General features: G+C 41.8%; 2 protein-coding genes and 1 pseudogene across 4 annotated transcripts in view; 1 reads left to right on the top strand and 2 right to left on the bottom strand.

The window, feature by feature from the left end:
• Positions 1-999, bottom strand: part of SNX1 (sorting nexin 1) — a 38,768-nt gene extending 37,769 nt beyond the window's left edge. Inside the window, exon 1 of one of the 2 annotated variants that reach the window (XM_026004856.2) lies at positions 693-999. In XM_026004856.2, coding sequence (XP_025860641.1) covers positions 693-851 — 159 coding nt within the window. In that variant the 5' untranslated portion in view covers positions 852-999. The remainder of the gene's footprint in view (positions 1-692) is intronic. The other variant, XM_026004927.2, reaches the window with a different exon arrangement.
• Positions 1,000-2,600: 1,601 nt separating this feature from the next.
• On the top strand, positions 2,601-19,187 carry CIAO2A (cytosolic iron-sulfur assembly component 2A). 2 transcript variants are annotated; one of them, XM_026004700.2, is made up of 5 exons: positions 2,601-2,944; positions 9,054-9,218; positions 14,873-14,922; positions 17,224-17,269; positions 17,889-19,187. In XM_026004700.2, the coding sequence occupies exons 1-5, from the start codon at positions 2,815-2,817 to the stop codon at positions 17,984-17,986; spliced, it is 489 nt and encodes a 162-aa protein (XP_025860485.1). In that variant the 5' UTR covers positions 2,601-2,814; the 3' UTR covers positions 17,987-19,187. The 2 variants fall into 2 exon arrangements, with proteins under 2 accessions (XP_025860485.1, XP_072594884.1); XM_072738783.1 differs by lacking the exon at positions 14,873-14,922 and having other exon boundaries at positions 2,643-2,944.
• LOC112924272 (peptidyl-prolyl cis-trans isomerase FKBP3 pseudogene) lies at positions 6,212-7,028 on the bottom strand (annotated as a pseudogene).
• Positions 19,188-20,284: the final 1,097 nt, after the last annotated feature.

The following is a 20,284-nucleotide window of genomic DNA, read 5'->3' as shown; positions in this document are numbered from 1 at the left end:
ACAAAGCAAAAAAAAAAGGGGGGGGGGCAAAATAAATAAATAAATAAATAAATAAATAAATAAATAAAAGGGACAAAGCTTGCTGTCTATGCAGTGACTTATCTGGCAGGGCTTTTTTTTTTTTCCCCCCCAACTGACTTGTCAGGATTTTCCTTAGAGATCAGAGGAGTCCATTTAGCCCCTATAAACTAGACCCAGAATGGGCCCCCCTGGGTAATTAACGGGAAGTTCTGAGCTAATGAAAGGATTTGTGGGCGGGTCTGTCCTGAGCCACTCCAGATAACACTATTTCATCCTCGGAGCAGTAAGGTTAGGGAAAGAAAAGTCTGCACCCCATCCCCTTATCTTGACCTATTAAATCAGGCCGGCGGGAAACGACCACAAAACAGCCTCGTGGTTCCTTAGGGTCACCACACGGCAGGGCCAAGTGCCGGCCTGGGCGTCTCTTCGCTGTCAGGGACCTCGGTGGAGAAGCCACCACACCCCTCCTCGCTCCTCGCTGTCCGCCTCCGGGATCTGGAAGTCAGGCCCCTAGCGTCTTGGCACTCATTAAGGGCCCCAAGCCACGACTACCGTTACCTTCGCAGGGTCTCGGCGGGCCCACTCTGCCCAGCTTCCTCGACCCCCGCTTAGCCTCTTCCCTTTTGGGGCGCCCGCCCGCCCACCGGCCGCCCCGAAGGGTGCGAACTCACGGCCGCCGCGGCGCCGGTGAAAATATCCTCCCCCTCGGTGTCGCTGTCCCCCGCCTCGGGTTCTGACCCCCCGGCCGCCCCTTCGGACTCCGGCTCCAGGCCGGGGAAAGGCGGAGGGAGCCTCTCCGCAGCGCTACAGCCACCACCACCCGACGCCATCTTCCTCCACCCGCGGCGGAAGCCGCAACAACAACTTTATAGACAGACAGCGCCGCGAGCAAAACGTTCCAGAGGAACGAGGAGCGGGATGGTCGTGACCAACCCTGCGGGACGCACAGGGCGGGGCTTCGGGGGGCGGGGCCTGGCCGCGGGGGGCGGGGCCGGCCGGCCCAACGCTCCTACCCATCAAATCCCGGGCCGCGCATCGTGACGTTGAGATCTTAACCAACTGCGAGACGGCCGGGGCGGGGAGGGGGGCACAAAAGGAGGAGCCAGCTAGGTAGCGGCGGCTCAGATTCCTAGGACCCTTTGTGTTCCGGAGAGCGTTTGCCAACAGCCTTCTTAAGATGTCGTTCGAATAAGGAGTCTGAAAACTCCTCTACGTGCCCCCTACCTATGCCACGCACGGTGCTCTCTCATTGAGATTCAGTAAATGGTTTTGATTGAGGTCTTTCCAAAAGGCGGCGGTAAAGTTTCATTCACTTTATTCTTTGGACAACATCTAGTTAGTTCATTCAAGAAACATATATTAAGCACCTACTGTTTGCGTTGGAAATACAGAAATAAAGAAGCTCCTGACCCACTAGGCACTTGATGGAGACACACACGTTAAATGAACAAATGCAACGGTGTTCGGTGCTGTAATCTGCTCTGGGCACAGTGAAAGAGGTTATCAGTTACGCTTGGAGATGCAGGAAGGCCTCAGAGGAGGGGACATCTCGGCGTCCTAAATTTGGTTACAAGGAAGTCGGTGTCATATCCTCTTAGTTGCCGTGGAGTGGAGTGGGGCAGATGGCAGGGAAATTCTTAAAATCCTGAACACAATTTCCCTGGGGCGTAAACTATTCCCTTGTTAACCTGGTGAGCCTAAAGTCTAAATCAGCCAGACAATAAACAAAACTTTATAAAGATAAACGGGATATGTTAGCATGGGGGTAATTCTGCAAAATGATCCTTCTCAATAGAGATGACATTTGGTAGCAAAGTCTGGTTTGTTTCTAATCGCAAATCGCTCAACTTCAGGGATTGGCTCCCTCCCAGGACTATGAGCTGTTCGAGGGCAGAGGCCGTCTCCTATCTTTGTATTCTCGGCGTCTGTGAATACACCACGTCTGGGAAAGTAAGTGCCCAATAAACGTTTGAGACTCGGAGGGAGGGGTGGGTAAAACTAACATCATCCACCTTGTTCCTGGCATTCATCACAGCCACGACCACCAGAGGACTTAAGACATTCTTTTTAGGATGATGATCTATTTGCAGTATGGCACTACTGGATATCCTGGGCCCAGGGAAAACTCTTTCATTCTAAGTTGTCTCTGAAGGCGAATGACAGGATCTTCAGGTGGCCGTTGGGGAATTGTGCCGACCTCCGTTCCTCTGAAACGGGAAAAATCAAAAAGCCCTCCCCGGCCCGGCACCTAATCAACCTCATTGGACTCCCAACACCTTCCGTTTCACGGCAACGGAAATTCACTTCCGGCGTGACTAGGAAGTAAGAAGCGGCTCCCTCAGAGAAGTAACCGTAGACTCTCTTTGTACACGCTCCTCCAGCAAAAGAAATCAAGATCTCCTTTCCCCTACCTCTTGAGGATTCATTTTCAGCTCATCGGGTCGCTGAATGAGGCAAACAGTGGCAGGTAACAGTTACCTATCGCCTCTTCCCCGACCTAGACTACAAATCCCAGAATACATCTCTGTCCCATACGTCCCAGCACGCAATGCACCTCACGTGCTGAAAGGAATCCCCCTGTCCCGCCGAAACCGAGCAAAGCATGCTGGGGCTTGTAGTCTTTGCGGGGCCCTTCCCTAGGTCCTCCGCGCTGCTCAGGTCCCGCCTATCTTCTGCTCCCCGGGATCTTTAGGCTTGCCTTGGCCCGTTTGAAGACCAGGAAGTTGATAAATTGCGAGGCCCGCTGCTGAGAGACGGTGGCTCGGGTGGGACAGTCGCCAGGGATGGCGGAGCATGAGGATGGAGCGGGTGTCCGGGCTGCTCTCTTGGACGCTGAGCAGAGTACTGTGGCTCTCCGGCCTCTTTGAGCGGGGAGCTGCCCGGCAGCCCCGGATCATGGAAGAGAAAGCGCTAGAGGTTTATGGTAATTAATTTTACCCAGGGCAGCGTTTGGCGTTGGACGTGGAGATGGGGGGTAACGGGGGCCTCACCAGAGGGCTGGGGGTGGAGACCGGTTTTTGCTGGGTCTCGTCCGAAGCCTGGGAAGCCTTTTCTCCGGGGTCCTGAGTCACGCAGGAATGTGGATCTAAGACCTGGGCTCTACCTAAACCTGGCGTTAGCCGAGTCTGGAGGTCTTAATCACTTCATTTCCCTTGACGGCCCTACGCCCTTCTGACCTTGTCAAGACTTCTGGGCAGAGCAGGCGTTTAGGGTGCTTGGTTAGGAAGCAGAGCTGGCCTGATGGCACTGCTTGTCTCCTCCCTTGTGGTCCCTAGCCCCTAGACACGCATTCCTTCTCCTGCCACCACCGAGAGCACTGCTGGGGACTGGCCTAAGGTCACAGCCGCTCTCTCGGGGGGGGGGGGGGGGGGGGGGGGGGGGGAGAGGATTCTCCTCCTCCAAAAGCCCCCGAGAGAAGAGGACAAAATGGGCTTCCCGTACCCCGGCCTAGACCTTATAGTTTCTTATCACTGCCAAGCCTGGAGTACATAAACGAACACACACACACACACACACACACACAGAGTCACGTATATTTTTTAACCCCCTGGGACCATCTTCATTGTACAGATGAGGAAACAGAAGGTTAGAATGGCCAAACAACGACCCAGAGGTCACTCTGCCAGTAAAGAAAAAGCAAAAACCAAAGCCCGTGTCTTCTGATTTCAAATTTCGTGCACTTTACACCATTTCACAATTGCCTTATGACTCCTTGTTTTTGGGCTTATGTAGTACTGTTTTTGAAGGCTAAAAAGACTGGCTCTAACTAATGTTCAGTGATTTCTGCTGACTGAGGGTGAAAGATCTAACTATAAGAATACAAATAAAATGTGGGGAAGGATTATGGGCCAGTAGAAGGAGGCCAGGGTTAGAAAAGAACTTTGGAGCCAATCTAACTTACTCCTCTCTTGCTAGAGGCGGGACCTAACCCCAGTTAGATGATTGTGAGTGTAATGATCTCTACAAAACTGACATATTCCTGTCCTATCAGACTTCTGTCTATAGCACCTCAGGACAGAAGGGGACTTGGGGATACAGCTTTGGAAGGGGGATGATTCTTGTCGTAAAGTTTAATACCGGTGGAGACCTATACATGCAGTAGTGTACTTTTTAAAACAATTTTATGTAGTAGAAATCCATCAACCTGAATAAGAAATACAGAAATTCAGAGGAAGGTGAGATAGTAATCTCTGAGTGGGGGATCTGGAAAGACTTTATGGAGGAGTCACTTGAGTTAGGCCTTGAAGCGTAAGTAGGCTCTGGATATAAGGAGGGTAGAAAGTGTACTAAGCAGAGAAAAGGAAGCAAAAGTATGGAGATGACAACGTGTTAGGGAATGGCGGGGCCCCAGGATAGAGTTTGTGGTTAAAGAGTGGAAATGTGATAAAAAAATTGTTTTAGATACCAGGTCAGAATTGGATACTGAAGGTGTAAATGTATAAAGTATGTCAGTGCAGATCTATAGGAGAATTTTCATCAGGGGAGTAATGTGAGAAGAGCAACATTGCTTTCTTTCTAAAGAAATAAATCCAGATCTCTCAAATCAATAGAAAACCAGAGAAGTTTAATAAGGGATGAGACTGGGTGGCGCAGCGGTTTGGCGCCTGCCTTTGGCCCAGGGCGCGATCCTGGAGACCCGGGATCGAATCCCACATCAGGCTCCCGGTGCATGGAGCCTGCTTCTCCCTCTGCCTGTGTCTCTGCCTCTCTCTCTCTCTGTGACTATCATAAATAAATAAAAAATTTAAAAAAAAAAAATAAGGGATGAGACTTAATTTCAGCATTAGGTAGCATATAAAGTATATAATGCAGCTTGTATGAATGAGCCTTACAGAGAAAATGCCTAAAATGAGGGGCAACGCATTTCTTTTTTAAAAGCTGTGTTTCTCTGAGCCTCGTGGGTGACAGAGCCTTGTGAAGAAGCAGCTTTGTCTTTTTTTTTTTTTTTCCCTGTCTTCATTTTCAAATTCTGTGGCTAATCAAGTGATAAGCCTAGGAGTTAGTTGTTGGGGGAGAAGGTGGAGCTTGACTTGTTTCTCCTAGTAGCATTTCTGATTACAGGGGTGCTATCGGTAATAGAACAAAAACCTTAGGCTTAAGACATCACGCCCATCCTGTGTGAACTCCCTGTGCTCTCCTTTCTACCTCCGCATTTCTCTGTTTCCCCTTTCCCATCTTTTTCTACAACATCAGAGGAGGAAGGAAATCTTGCCCTCTCCAAGGGGGACGACCCAGGCTCCCACATCCTTGGTCTCATTCCCTTCTGCTTATTTTGCCAGTCCCCCATCCTCCCTCCTATATTTTCACTCTTACTTCCTCTATTTGATCTTTCCCTTTGGGCTCTAAAACATGTTTCAGTTTCCCTTACCCTTGTCATCATTGTTCTAGCTTTGTCTAAATCCGTTATCCATCCTTTGCCCTCTCCCTTCCTTGCCAGAGCCTAGGACTGCATTTTCAGTTCCTGCTCACTTCCGCATTTGCAAGCTGGCTTCTGCCTTCATCTCTCTACTGAAACTGCTTTCTTACAGGTAATTTTCTGGGTGACAAATCCAAAGACTCATTTCAGCTCTCATCAACTTGGATTTTTCTGCTGCATTTAATGTTATTAACATCCCCACACCTCCATCTCTGCTTCTGGCTTTTCTTTCTCCTGATCCCTAAATTAGGTGCTTTCCATCAATCTAGCCTTGGGTCTCTCCTTTTACATTAGTGGTTCTGAGATTGAGCTGCCCATAAGAGCAACTTGAAGAATTTTTTAAAAAGCTCAATGCCGAGATCCCTGGGTGGCGCAGTGGTTTGGCGCCTGCCTTTGGCCCAGGGCACGATCCTGGAGACCCGGGATTGAATCCCACGTCGGGCTCCCGGTGCATGGAGCCTGCTTCTCCCTCTGCCTGTGTCTCTGCCTCTCTCTCTCTCTCTGTGTGACTATCATAAATAAATAAAAATTAAAAAAAAAAAAAAAAAGCTCAATGCCCAGTCCCTATTAGGAATCAATTAAATCAAGATCTTTGGGGGTTGGGTTTAGACATCAGTTTTTTTTTTTTTACACTGAATACGTTTTTATTGAGCCTTTTAGTTTACAACATGAGGTAAAAGGAAAGTCACTTCACCTTAACTAATATTTTACACAGCTGTAGTAAAATATCTCAAACTTTAAGGAATTATGATGGATTACATATATTAAAAGTTGGGGATTGGGTAAACAATATCTGAGTTCTTGAATTTTCCAGTTGACTCTCCCCTTACAATAGTAACCAGCTCTAGTTACATAAGTTTCTTCAAGGCCATGTTTTATTGTTGCTAATGTCTTTATATCTGAAGCATTGCTATTTCAATCAATATCCACTAATTCCACTTCAAAAATGAGTTTTGCATTTGGTGGAATTTTGGCATCAGGCTGTCCTTTCTTTCCATAAGCCCATTCTGGTTCAATCTCTAGTCGAGCCTTTTCTCCTTTACTCATAGTTAAGAGTGCTTCATCCCATCCTCGGATAACTTTGCCTATTCCAACCTTAAAGACTTGGCATTTTTCTTCTTCTTTGAACTGGTTTGAATATTAGTATCAAAAACAGTCCCATCCTGTAGTGTTCCTGTATACCAGCAGTGAACAACATCTCCCTTTTTGGGAAAGTTGGTTTTATCTCCTTTTTTAAGGACAGATTTTGTATATTTTGGTGGACCCTCATCCAGAGTCTCTTCACACTTGGTTTCTTTGGGTTTATCTTCATTAAGCTTCACATTTTTCACCTGCTCAGACACTTATACTTTCAGTACCTTTGAAACGCTTACTTTCAAAAAGATGGTTGTAGGCTGTAACCAAATGGTCCTTGTTAGCTGTCTTGGCCACATTTTTAATGTTTCCTAATAACTTATGTTCTGCAAGAAACGAATCTGAACCGTGGCCCTGTAGAAACTTGATAATGTCCTTCTTGGGTAGTTGCTGGCTGCGCAGCTGCTCCACGGTCCAGGCCCGCTGTGGGATGGCCGCCGCCATCTTCCCCCGCTGCCTCTGCTGTAGACATCAGTTTTTAAAGCAGTCCTGATGATTCCATTGTTCACCCAAGGTCGAAAACTACTGTTTTGCTCATTCTTTACAAATCTCAGGGATTCAACAACCACTCTAGCTTTGGTACTCTCTCTTTTTATCTATTTTTTTAAAATTTTAATTCCGTTAAAGTTTCAGTTTAGTTTCAGGTGTCCAATATAATGATTTAACAATTCTATACATTACTTAGTGCTCATTATGGTAAGTGTACACTTAAAACCCTTCATCTAGTTCACCTATTCCCCCATCCGCCTCTCCTGTGATAACCATCAGTTTGTTCTCTATAGTTAAAATTCATTTGTTGGTTTGTCTGTCTCTTTTTTCCCTTTGTTCATTTGTTTTGTTTCTTAAATTCCACCTACAAGTGAACTTGTACAAGTGATATTTGGATATGGTATTTGTCTTTGACTGACTTATTTCACTTAGCATTATGCTGTCTGGTTCTGTTCATGTCCTTGCAAATGGCAAGACCTCATTCCTTCTTTAATGGCTGAATAATATTCACATATATATATCAGCTATATTCATTCATCAATTGATGGCTACTTGGGCTGCTTCCATCTCTTGGCTATTGTAAATAATACTGCTACAAACATAGTCATGGATATATCCCTTTGAATTCGTGTTTTTGGTATTTTTTGGGTAAATACCCAGTAGTGTGATTACTGGATCATAGAGTAGCTCTATTTTTAACTTTTTGAAGACCTCTGTACTGTTTTCCAGAGTGGCTGCATCAGTTTGCTTTCCCACCAACCATGCACAGGGTTTCTTTTCCTTCACATCCTTGCCAACACTCCATCCTTGCCTTGTTTCTTGTGTTTTTTGACTTTAGCCATTCTGACAGGTGTGAGATGTTACTCATTGTAGTTTTGATTTGCATTTCCCTAATGGTGAGTGATGTTGAGCATCTTTTCATGTGTCTAGCTTTGGTGCTCTCTTAAACTTTACATCACTATTCAGTATTTGCTGGAATGTCCCATTGGGTTGCGCCTTAAGCACCTCCAAATCATTATGTATAAAATTGAACCCAGTTTCCCCAGCCCCCACCCAACTTTCTTGTGTTCTTCAGGTTTTTTTTTTTTTCATTCTATCAATGTTCTCCCAAACAGAAAAAATCTATCATCTTTCTTTTTCCCTTTCCTTGTCTTGTACATCCAAAGAACTGTCAAATTCTGTTGATTCTGCTGCTGAAATTACTTCTCCATCTGTCCCCTCCTCTCCATTACTATTGTCATGTGCCTATTTTGGGCCTAGCATTTTCAGCTGGTATCTCTGGCTCTGCTTTTAGTTCTGAGTTTACCAGCTAGTGGATGAGTTACCAGCTGACAGTGCAATGCTGTCCACATTACTCCCTTGTTCAGAGTAGCCTCTTGAGGATTCCCTATTGCCTGTGGCTGACTGTAAAAAATCCTTGATGGTCCGGCCCAAACTCTTATATCTTCATTTATGCTGGGTTCCTAGGAGACAAAACTTTTTTTTTAAATTAAAAATGTTTTAAGTACTCCCTATGTCCAATGTGGGAATCAAACTCATGACCCCAAGATCAAGAGTTGCATACCCTACCAACTGAGCCAGCCAGGCACTCCTAAACTTCTTTTCCTTTAATTTCCTTTACCTTAAATATCAAATATTGAAATGTCACCCATTTTTAAAGGCTTGATTCAGATTCCACTTTCATAAATTCTGTATACCATATTCTCCCAAGCTAAAGGTTATTGCTTCTCCTTGAGCTACTGTGACACTTCCTCATTCTTATATTCTCTCTGCAATGTTGGATCCAAGAAACTGGTTATGATCTAATAATAAACCAAGAAAACATTTTTCTCAAAAGGAAACTGGTCATGGAAATTTCTGTCAGAAATACAGGGAGTTACTGTAATCTTTGGTTAAAAAGAAGAAGTCAATGTTTGGATTAGGACTAGCAAAGTCATCCTTATTTAGAATATTTATGTTTTAACATAATACCTTGTCTCCAATGATTCTTTAGATTTGATTCGAACTATCCGGGACCCAGAGAAGCCCAATACTTTAGAAGAACTGGAAGTGGTAACGGAAAGTAGTGTGGAGGTTCAGGAAATAAATGAAGAAGACTATTTGGTTATTATCAGGTTCACACCAACAGTACCTCACTGCTCTTTGGCAACCCTTATTGGTAAGGTTTTATATATAAATATATTTTAATTCTAAATTATTTTACTGATTTTGACCCAAAGTAATAATTAGCATCATGTTTACACTTTATAGTTCACAGAGTCTTTTCAGATGTATATCTTTTGTAGCCCTCACAGCCTATGAGAGAATTTTCCAGGTGAGGAACCTGAGACTGAGAGAGTTTAAGTGACTTGCTCAGAATCATATAGGCAGGAAATAATGTAGCTGAGGCTCAAGCGCAGGTTTCCTGACTACCAAATGTGTTATCTTCTTTAGTTATACATTCTGTTTCTCTTCCCTATACATGCCTAGAATTAAGAGAGTGGGTGAGGGCCAGTCCTCTCCTCCTGTTCTGGAGATTGGAGTGGATGCTGTCAGACTAGCACTACAGCCATCACCTTTCACTGCTGTAGGGCATAAGTCCTAGTGGAAGAGTATTTTGATTTTTTTTTAAGTTTTTTATTTGAGAGTGTATTTTTGAGGTAGTTTTCTATTGAGAGGCTGCATTCCCAATATTTTGGAGTAGTTAGCAGTAAGATATGCAAGAGATGTCTTTGAATATATACTTTGTTATAAAGAAGATAAAGGAGGAGCACCAGCGTGGCTCAGTCAGTTAAGCATCTGACTTTTAATTTTGGCTCAGGTTGTGATCTCAGGGTCATAGGATTGAGCCCTGCTTGGGCTCTGTGCTGGGTATAGAACTTCCTTAAGATTCTCTCTCTTCCCCTCCTTCTACCCCTCTTCCCTCCTCTAAAAAAATAAATAAATAAAAATAAAGAAGATGAAGTGTATTTCAAACCAAATGTTCATCAGTAGGGGATTGCTGAAATAATCAAAGATGATATATATTAACAATGGAATACTATATAGCTATGAAAAAATGAAGAAGCTCTCCATGTACTGGTATGGAGAGATCTTTATGACATACTGTTAAGAAAGAAAAATAAATAAAATAGATAAAAGCAAGTGTAATATTGCTACATTTGTATAAAAAAAGGCAAAAGCAAATTTGTATTTTGATTGTATATGTGTAAAGGATACCTAAGAAATGAATAACTGTGCTGGGAGTAGAAAGGAGTGGTGGTAGCAACTGGGCATGTTGGGGACAGGGTGGCAGGAAGACTTTACTATATACCTTTTTATATTTTTAAGTTTTGGAACCATGGGAATATATTATCTATTTAAAAATAGATAAGTTTAGGGGCACCTGAGTGACTCAGTAGTTGAGCATCTGCCTTTGGCTCAGGTTGTGATTCTAGGGTCCTGGGATCGAGTCCTACTTCGGGCAGCCCATAGGGAGCCTGTTTCTCCCTCTGCCCATGTTTCTGCCTCTCTTTCTATGTCTCTCATGAATAAGTAAATAAAATCTTTTAAAAAAATAGATAAGTTTATAAAATGGACTGAAAAGATTAATGTTTTATTATTGCTTCCATTGTTAACAACAATTTCTGTCTTTCTCTTCTCACTTGTTGCTCTGGGATCCCCATTAGCGATTTCCAGGATAGAGGCAGTATATTGAGGCACTAGAGGGTCCATGAATCCATACATAATCTTGTAGTTATTTTTTTATTTAAGATTTATTTATTTATTTATTTGAGAGAGAGAGAACACAAGCTGGGGGAGGGACAGAGGGAGAGAATCTCAAGTTGACTCCCCACTGAGCACGGAGCCCGACATAGGGCTTGATCCTAGGACCCTGAGATCATGACCTGAACTGAAATCAAGAGTTGGCCACTTAACTGAGTGAGCCAACCAATCAGGAGCCCCAATAATATTGTGGATATTAATACTCCATGCTAAAAAAAGCAGTTTTTTAAAGATTTATTTATTTATTCATGAGAGACACAGAGAGAGAGGCAGAGACATAGGCAGAGGGGAGAAGCAGGCTCCTCGCAGGGAGCTCAGTGTGGGACTTGATCCCAGGACCCTGATCCCAAGGCAGACGTTCAACCACTGAGCCACCCAGGCATCCCGAAAAAGCATTTTTTTAAATTTATTTTTTATTTATTATTATTTTTTAAAATATTTTATTCATGAGAGACACAGAGAAAGAGAGAGAGAGAGAGAGAGAGAGGCAGAGACACAGGCAGAGGAAGAAGCAGGCTCCATGCAGGGAGCCTGATGTGGGACTCCATCCTGGGACTCCAGGATCACGCCCTGAGTCAAAGGCAGATACTCAACTACTGAGCCACCCAGGAGTCCCGGGAGAAAGCATTTTTGAATGCATACTTATTTTTTGTTATTGGACAGTTTCTGAATCAACAGATATTGGAAGTGCTGCTACTCTCTTAATGTGAAGGGGGTGTCTTAAAATACTTTGATATGTAAGAGTTCTTAAATAGGGGATCTATTACTCTAAGAGCTTTTAGCAAAGGCTCTTTTGATTTTTCAAAAAGTAACACTTAGCCTGTGTTTTTTTTAAATTACAAAATAATCTGGAAACTCCACAAAAGTGTAAAGAAGAAAATAAAAATCAATTATCATAAAAGAATGTGTGCTTTGGGCTAAAATTCTATCTCTATCAGGTCTGCCACTTTGTGGCTTTAGGCAAATTACTTAGACTTTCTGAGCCTCAAGTTTTCTTATCTGTAAAGTAGAGATAAGAGTATCAACACAGTTATAAGGATTAGGTAATAAAATTGATAAGGAATAGTTTTTTTTGTTGTTTGTTTGTTTTTTTCAGGAATAGTTTTTATTCTTCATTAAATATTACCCTTTTTGGGACACATGGCTCAGTGGTTGATCATCTGTCTTCGGCTCGGGGCTACATAAATATTTTCATATATCTCTAGTTATTGCCTCAGGATAAATTCCTTTAATGGGAATTATTGGGTCATATGGTGTAAGTAGTTTTAAGCCTCTGGGTACATATTAGCAAATCCTTATTAAGAGGTTTCTACTCTTTTACATAGGAATTAAGAAAATAATTCCATTGAAGAAAACAGTAACATGTACATTTATAGTAAATTTATAATAGTGAAACCCGGAAGAAACTATAGGACCTATTAATAAGGAAATGCTACCAGTATAATGGGATTTCTTATTTCTATTGAAAATTATAAATGTCAAGTAATCAAAAAAATTGAAATGCTAAATTGCATTTGCATTATGATTGTAATTATTGAAAAACTGTGTGTGGACAAAGATTGAGAAAGCCCATGAAATAAAAGTAACTCTAAAGGCACCCAGATTTGGGGATCCCTGGGTGGCTCAGCAGTTGAGCACCTGCCTTTGGCCCAGGGCGTGATCCTGAGTCCTGGGATAGAGTCCCACACTGGGCTCCCTGAGGGGAGCCTGCTTCTCCCTCTGCTTGTGTCTCTGCCTTCTCTCTCTCTTTCTCTCTCTCTCTGTGTCTCTCATGAATAAATAAATAAAATCTTAAAAAAAAAAAAAAAAAGAGGCACCCAGATCTGATTATGGTAGCTGCTTCAGATCTGTCCACTCCCTGAACAAAGTTTCATCAGGTCCTTTTAATAGTTTTGGTTAAGACCCTTGGCTATTTGGAAGTTAGTATAGTAGTGTAGTAACCATGTTCAATCAACATGATTGGAAAACTAAATAAAGAGAGCCCTCTTGGGACACCTGTGTGGCTCAGCAGTTGAATGTCTACCTTCGGCTTGGAGCGTGATCCTGGGGTCCTAGGATTGGGTCCCGCTTTGGGCTCCCCGCAGGGAACCTGCTTCTCCCTCTGCCCATATCTCTGCCTGTCTCTCTGTATCTCTCATGAATAAATAAATAAAATATTTTTTTAAAAAAGAGAGAGACCCCTCTTTCTGGCATCTGGGAGGCATTTCCTGTGAGCAGGTAGTGTGAAGCAGGGGAAAGAACCTGAGTATACGTTCCACCCCGACTGGTTAGGGCATCACTTGGTTATAGTTATCCTGGTAAGTAATTGCAAAGATGAGGAAGACTCTCAGGGGTCTTCCCTGGGAGTGGGTAAGGTAGGGAAACCAGCTAGTAGCCATCTGTGTTGACTTAGTTCTGATAAGAATAGCTGAAGGCAGGTGTGGTCCAATATGAAGGGCATAGGATTTGGAGTCTATGTTTAACTCCTAGCTCTCTGCTTGTTAGCTATGTGATGTCAAACAGATCGCTTATCTTGGTTCCTGGCTGTAAAATGAAAATGATACAATAGTAATAGCTAATATTTATTAGATACTTTTTATGTACCAAGTACTATTTTACGCACATTGCATAACAATTTATTTACTGCTTGTAACAATCCTATATAGAGTGGTATAGTATAATACTTGCTTTACACATAAGGAAACTGAAGCTTTGAGAGATTAAATAACTTGCCCAGGATCCCATAGCTAGTATGTAGTGGAGCCATTTTTGAACCCAAAGTATTGTAGTCTTAGTAATGCTGTACTGCCTATCTTGAGGATATTGATGCTCAAAAAAGTGCTTTGTGAATTGTGAAACAGTTATTATTTACTATGTGGGTGAAGCACCAACAGTGAGTGGAATACATGAGGATGCTCAGATGATACATAGGTAACAAATTAAAGAGGCAGTGTGGGAAGCAGAGGGAAGAGAAGAACCCTCCGGATATGCTTTAGGACAGATCTACAGGGAGACCCTCGTGTGTGTGTGTGTGTTTAATATTTTATTTATTTATTTGATACACACAGAGAGAGAGAGAGAGAGAGAGAGAGAGAGGAAGCACAAGCAGAAGGAGTGCCAGAGGGAGAGGGAGAAACAGACTCCCTGCTGAGCAGAGAGCCCTACACAGGGCTCAACCCCCGACCCTGAGATCATGACCTGAGTCAAAGGCAGACATTTAACTGATTGAGCCACCCAGGCATCCCATGGGAGGCCTTCTTAAAGGAACTATACATTGTTTTCAGAGTTCTCTAACATTTACTATGGAATTACTGTGTTCTAGACTCTACTCTGAAACACTTTGTGCGCATAATAAGAACAGTCTGATTATCTTCTGTGTCTAGGGGTGTAGATTTTGTTAAAAATCCATTCCTTGTTTTGAGGTGGGGGAGAAATGAAAGATGGGCACACTGAGGATCTGTTCCCAGCCCAGTTTTATTTTCTCTTGTAAGTCTCAACTGGGAAAAAAGATACATATATTGAACTGTGATGTGGCATTGGGGTAAACTGAGCTTTAGAGGAGCTTGTTTTAGGGAGACAACTCTACTTGTATATCACAGTCATAGAAGATTCCAAATTTGCGAAGTTTCTTGTGGTCCTTTTTAAGTGGCTCTTACTTGGTTTTCAATTTTTGCATGATCTGGCCTGTTGTGAGTGTTCCATGAAGTTTAATGAGTGAATTGACTTTTGCTTTAAGGTAAATTGATGTAGTAGAAAGGACCTAGGCTTTGCAGTGGTCTTGGGTTTTAGGCCCAACTACCACTTTACTAGCTCAATGACCTTGGGCAAGTTACATTATGACCTTAGTTTCACAGTTTGTAGAATGGGTTTGGTAATACATGGCTCACTGGATTATCATGAAGAATATGTAAGACTAAATGTATTAAAGTTGCTAGCATGGTGCCTGGTTCAAAGGAGACCTACGCTGGACTGAGCCAAAGCTGTTTCCAGCTACTGTATTGTAGGAGACACCTACACGCAGCTGTATGCTTTTTCAAGAACTAATAAGAAGAGAGGTAATTGGGGCCTTTTATTTTTTTTCCTCTACAGGGCTGTGCTTAAGAGTAAAACTTCAGCGGTGTTTACCATTTAAACATAAGGTAAGGAAGTTTTTGTTGTTTTATAACAGCTTTATTGAGATTTAATTCACATTTCATACAATTCACCTGTTTAAAATGTACAATTTAATAGTTTTTCGTATAGTCACTGAGTTGTGCAACCATCACTATCAGGTTTTTTTTTTTTTAAGATTTTGTTTATTTATTTGAGAGAGAGAGAAAGCATGCAGGAGAGAGAAAGGGAGAAGCAGGCTCCCTGCTCCCTGATGTGGAGCTTGATCCCAGAATCCTGGGATCTTGACCTGAGCTGAAGGCAGATGCTTAATTCACTGAGCCACGTAGGTGCCCGACTACTATCAGTTTTAAAACGTTTTCATCATCTCAGAAAGAAATCCCATATCCATTTCCCCAAGCCTTATCCTATCCCCAGGCAACCACAGGTCTCCTTTTGATCTCTATAGATTTGCTTATTCTGAATGTTTAATTTAAATGAAATCATACAGTTTGTGGTCTTTTAGACTGGCCTCTTTCAATTAAAATATTATTTTCAGAATTCATCCATGTTGTACCATGTGCCAGTATTTCCTTCCTTTTTGCTGCCTAATATGATTCCACTGTATGGATGTACCATAGTTTATTTATCCTTTGATTACTGGTGGACCTCTGGGTTGTTTCCACTTTTTGTCTATTATAAGTAATGCTGTTATGAACATTAATATACAGGCTTTCATTTGTTTTCATCTTTTCTCCACCCAGGAGGGGGATTGCTAGATCTTTTGCTAACTATATTTAACTTTTTGAGGCACTGCTACACTGTTTTCCATAGCTGCTTTATCATTTTACATTCCCACCAGCAGTATATGAGGGTTCTAATTTTCCACATCTTCACTTGCATTTCTGTATTAATATTATCTATTTTTTTCATTATAGCCATCCTAGTGGATTTGAAGTGATAACTCAGTTGTGGTTTTGACTTCTGTTTCTCTGATGGCTAATAATGTTGAGCGTATTTTCATGAGCAAAAATTTAAAACACAGGAAGAACCACTTAGAAAGGTCCACAAGTAACCTCTCAAATTTAAGTCTTTGTGGCTTCAACGTGCCAAACCTACTATGTGGTTTCCCTGAGGTATCGTTCATACAGGAATAGCAGGGTAAATGCTTGACTTTTCCCTTTTACTTAACTATTTTTCAGAGTTGAGTCATGCATAATTTTAAAACAAGGTAAATGAGTATAGAATGATTTTAAACTGTTGCTTTGTTGTCTGGAACAAGAGTTGGTATTATGCCACTAGCAGAATTCATATGGTATTTTTTTGGGTGGGGGGGAGAAGGGCAGAGGGAGAGAGACTCTTAAGCAGGCTCCACGCCCAAGCCTGGCATTGGGCTCAATCTCACAACCCTGAGGTCATGATCTGAGTTCAGGTCAAGAGTCAGATGCTTAACCGACTGAGCCATGTAGGCGCCCCAGATTGTTTTTTGTTTTTTTTTAAACTGTTCTAGATGATCTCTAGGGTCTCTATTAGCCCTAATAAAGTATGATTTTTTTCACTCTTAGAAAACATTTATCTTAATAATAAAATAACTATAGTAAATGGTTCATACACTCCAGTATTTTCTGGAGAGTAAGCATGTCTTTATCATATAGCATGCTTTATTTGCCATAAAATTTGGAGTAATTTTATGTGTTTGTTTCAGAAGCTCTGGTTCTTGGAGGTTAGCTAATCTGAGGGCATGCAGCAGGGCCAAGAGGTTTAGTTTAACCGATATTATACTTGAGAGTAAATTTAGCAAAATAATAGTGAATGAGAAAAGGAGGATACTGAACACTATATTTTGTGATCCCATTTTTGTAAAATAAGCAAAGAAACTTCCAACTTTGGCATGTGTGTATGTGCACCTGTGTGTATAAAATCCACATTCCATTATGCAGGTATGGAGAAAAATATGGAAGAAACTACACTGGGTTTATTAATATGGTTTTCTTGGGGCTTGGGGCAGAGAGGAAGTTTAGGTACTTTAGGTACTGATTTGGGAGGAAGAGATAGAGTGTAGTAGAGTAGAGAGATCCATGAGTAAAATATATATGAAATTTTGTGTGTATTCATTTTAAAAAGTAATTAATGGGGATACCCCCTGCAGGCCTTCTGCAAATTTAAAAATTAAAAATCCTACTAATTTCATTCTCTGTTTTTAGAGGATTTGTCTTTAAGTTAAGTCATTGATGCTAACTAAAAATAGAATTTGGACTTTCATCCTAGACTCTTGAGTCCACTGTGCATTCCATTTCACTTGTTACCACAGAGCGTTCTAAATGTTTGGTTTTAATTTTTTTTTTTCCTAGTTGGAAATCTACATTTCTGAAGGAACCCACTCAACAGAGGAAGACAGTAAGTCAATCTTGACTCACTAAAAAACACTTCAGCTAGTACTTCATCTTGGATACCATTATTGTACTATCCAAGTATCTACAGGTCATTTGCAAAAAACTGCAAAATTAGTTATTAGCTCTTCCTTTAGGTGGGTAAATCTAGGTTTTTCAAGAAAGTAATTTTTCAGTAGGACTCCAGGTGAACCAGAAGCAGGCCTTGTGAATATTGGCTGATTTAGCAATCAGCCAATCTGCACATCTCTAAAGAATATCCATCTCTAGGGACCCTGACTCTAAAGAAGGCTTGATTTTTTTTCTTTGGTGCAGGATAGAAAGCTATGTACTTGAAACTGAAATTGAAGGTCTAGAAAAGAATATGGACATTGCTCTTTTGAACACTTACATTAAGAACACTTTTAGCAAATTATAGACAGAAGATATAGGCCAATACCTTTATTATATGAAGATCCATGGATTTTTCTCTAAGTCTCTCTTCCTTCTAGAACTTATGAAAAATGAGCCAAAATCAGCCTTAAGCTATCAAGGAGTTAAATTCTGTTTTAATGGGCTCATAAGATTTTTGTCTGTCCCTATATATTGCCATAATTCCTCTGCTAACTTTTATCTGTGTTTTGCAGTCAACAAGCAGATAAATGACAAAGAGCGAGTGGCAGCTGCAATGGAAAACCCCAATCTACGGGAAATTGTGGAACAGTGTGTCCTTGAACCTGACTAATAGCTGTTTTAAGAGCCACTTAACTTTAGTTGTTTGATATATTTGTTTAAATTCTTTGTAAAATGTAAAAGACTCATGTTTAATACATAGGTGATTTGTACCTCAAAGCATTTTTTTAACAGATGATTTGCAAGCAAGATTTAATTATAATTATAAGTAGTAGTACCTAATTTGTTCAGTGTATAACATTCTCAGGATTTGTAACACTTAAATGATGAGACAGAAAAATATTTTCTAGTTACTATGTGTCAGATGGGTTGCTATTTTTCTGAAGCCTCTTCTGATGCAACTACTTTTCATGTCAAATATTTACTGTGCCCAAATGTATTCAATTTAAATCATTATTCTGTAGAATAAATAAAACAGAGATGATTCTTATAATGATGTACCTTAGAACGTTTTTGTTGAATTATAAATCTTAGTGTAAATATCAACTCTAAAAGATATTTACAAACCCTTATTTTCTGATTATTATGTAAAATCAGAAATCCAAGAACCAGAAAGAACCCTGAAAATGAGGCATAGGCTCTGCCTTCCTTTAAGAAGAGTCCTCGACCCATTTGTAGATGAGGATCAAATGTAGAGAGGGCCAGATAACATACATAATTTTGAAAATCGAGAAGTCCCCAAAGAAGTTTTGTTTAAAGCAATCTAAATTTATGGTTTCTCCTTTACTTGAACTTTGTTCAGTTTGTTTTAGGAGATAATGATCATTTCAAGTGTAACAGGGTATAGAAGGCAGCCTCCCAGATATTCGCTAATGATCCTTGATTCCTGTTGTTCATGCCCTTGTATAGTTCCCTTCCATGTTGAAACAAAGCTGGAAGGTATGGCTAATCAAGAATCAGAGGTGACAGTGTGTGACTTCTGAGGCTAGATCATAACAAGTGTTGTTGCATTCATCTTGATTTCTTGAATTGCTTACTCCGTGGGACTCCAGCCACTGTGTCATCAGAACACTTGAGCAGCCCTGTGGAGAATTCCATAAGGAGAGGAATTGAGGCCTTGCATGAACAACCAGCACCAATTTGCACACCATGGGAGTGAACCATGTTAGAAGTGATCCTCCAGCCTCAGTCAAGCTGATAACTTAACTGGAACCTCATGAGACCCTGAGCCAGAACTGTCTAGCTATGCCACCCAAATTCCTGACCCAGAGAAGCTGTGAGCAGTAATAAATGTTTATTGTTTATGCCACTAAGTTTTGGGGTAATTTGTTATACTACAGCAGTAAGTAACAATATACAGGTTATAAGAGTGGGACTCTTCTGCCTCCAATTTAATTGAGGCTACAAAGGGGGAAAACAGGAGAGTCCATGCTTCTTGAATCCTTTTATCCACTTTGAGAATGTAAGTTTTGAAAGAACAGAGAGGATTTGGTAAGAAGATTATTGATGAGATTTTTTTTTTTATAAAGCTGTTGCTGTGTTGAGTTCCAACCCCTGTTTTGGTGGAAGAAGGTTAGGGAAGGAACACTATCTGCTGAGGGGAGTTCAAAGGTGACAGCTCGGAGAGTTTATAAATGTATTTCCTGTAGTTGGGAGATCCAGCAACTTACTTGACTCAGGCCTGAGAAAGAAAGTGGAAGTGGACTTAAGGCTGGGTCAAAGGCAGGCTGATTCCTGCCTAAGAAGTCTAGAGGGTGGGCAGCCCAGGTGGCTCAGTGGTTTAGTGTCCCCTTCAGCCCAGGGCCTGATCCTGGAGACCTGGGATTGAGTCCCGTGTCAGGCTCCCTGCATGGAGCCTGCTTCTCCCTTTGCCTGTGTCTCTGCCTCTCTCTCTGTGTGTCTCTCATGAATAAATAAATAAATAAATAAAATCTTAAAAAAATAAAACAAAAAACAAAGAAGTCTAGAGGGCAAGAGAACGGCAAGGCCAATGACTTTGATGACAGCCCTCGGCAAGGTATGCATATCTGTTTCACATGGACTGCTATGGGGTCTTATTTGATGTTGTCCAATAGGCCAGCTGCAGGGCCAAGGAGACCTCTGCAGAAAGGGTCTCAACATGTCCCTGCCTGGTGCCAGGGAGTGAGGAGAGGACAGCAATGGGGGAGGTCCATCTACCAGGGTCAAGGGGCACAGCAGGAACCTCTGGTTAGCTCATGAGAGTACCAACCCAAGAGAGAGAGCCAGCCCTAATAACCAGGCAGACCCAGAGAGCACAAAGCCAACCAGCTAAGTAAGAACTGTTCTATCTCTAGTGCTCCTCCCTCCTAAGCTTCTAGGGCAGTGGTAGAACAAGTAGGATGCAGTAGGGTTGGAGAGAAGGAAAGGACAGCATCCCATTGCTCAGCTG

The sequence above is a fragment of the Vulpes vulpes genome, chromosome 15 (assembly GCF_048418805.1).
Source record: "Vulpes vulpes isolate BD-2025 chromosome 15, VulVul3, whole genome shotgun sequence".
Lineage (NCBI taxonomy): Eukaryota > Metazoa > Chordata > Mammalia > Carnivora > Canidae > Vulpes > Vulpes vulpes.
The sequence above is the reverse complement of the archived record's forward strand: the minus strand, read 5'-3'. Positions and strand labels throughout refer to the sequence as shown.

What these genes read in the sequence shown, in the direction of transcription:
- CIAO2A (XM_026004700.2), top strand. Translation starts at nt 2,815, where the DNA reads ATGAGGATGGAGCGGGTGTCCGGGCTGCTCTCTTGGACGCTGAGCAGA. An exon ending in GTTTACCATTTAAACATAAG is followed by an intron (nt 14,923 to 17,223) that starts GTAAGGAAGTTT and finishes TTTTTTTCCTAG; the next exon opens with TTGGAAATCTACATTTCTGA. An exon ending in CCACTCAACAGAGGAAGACA is followed by an intron (nt 17,270 to 17,888) that starts GTAAGTCAATCT and finishes TGTGTTTTGCAG; the next exon opens with TCAACAAGCAGATAAATGAC.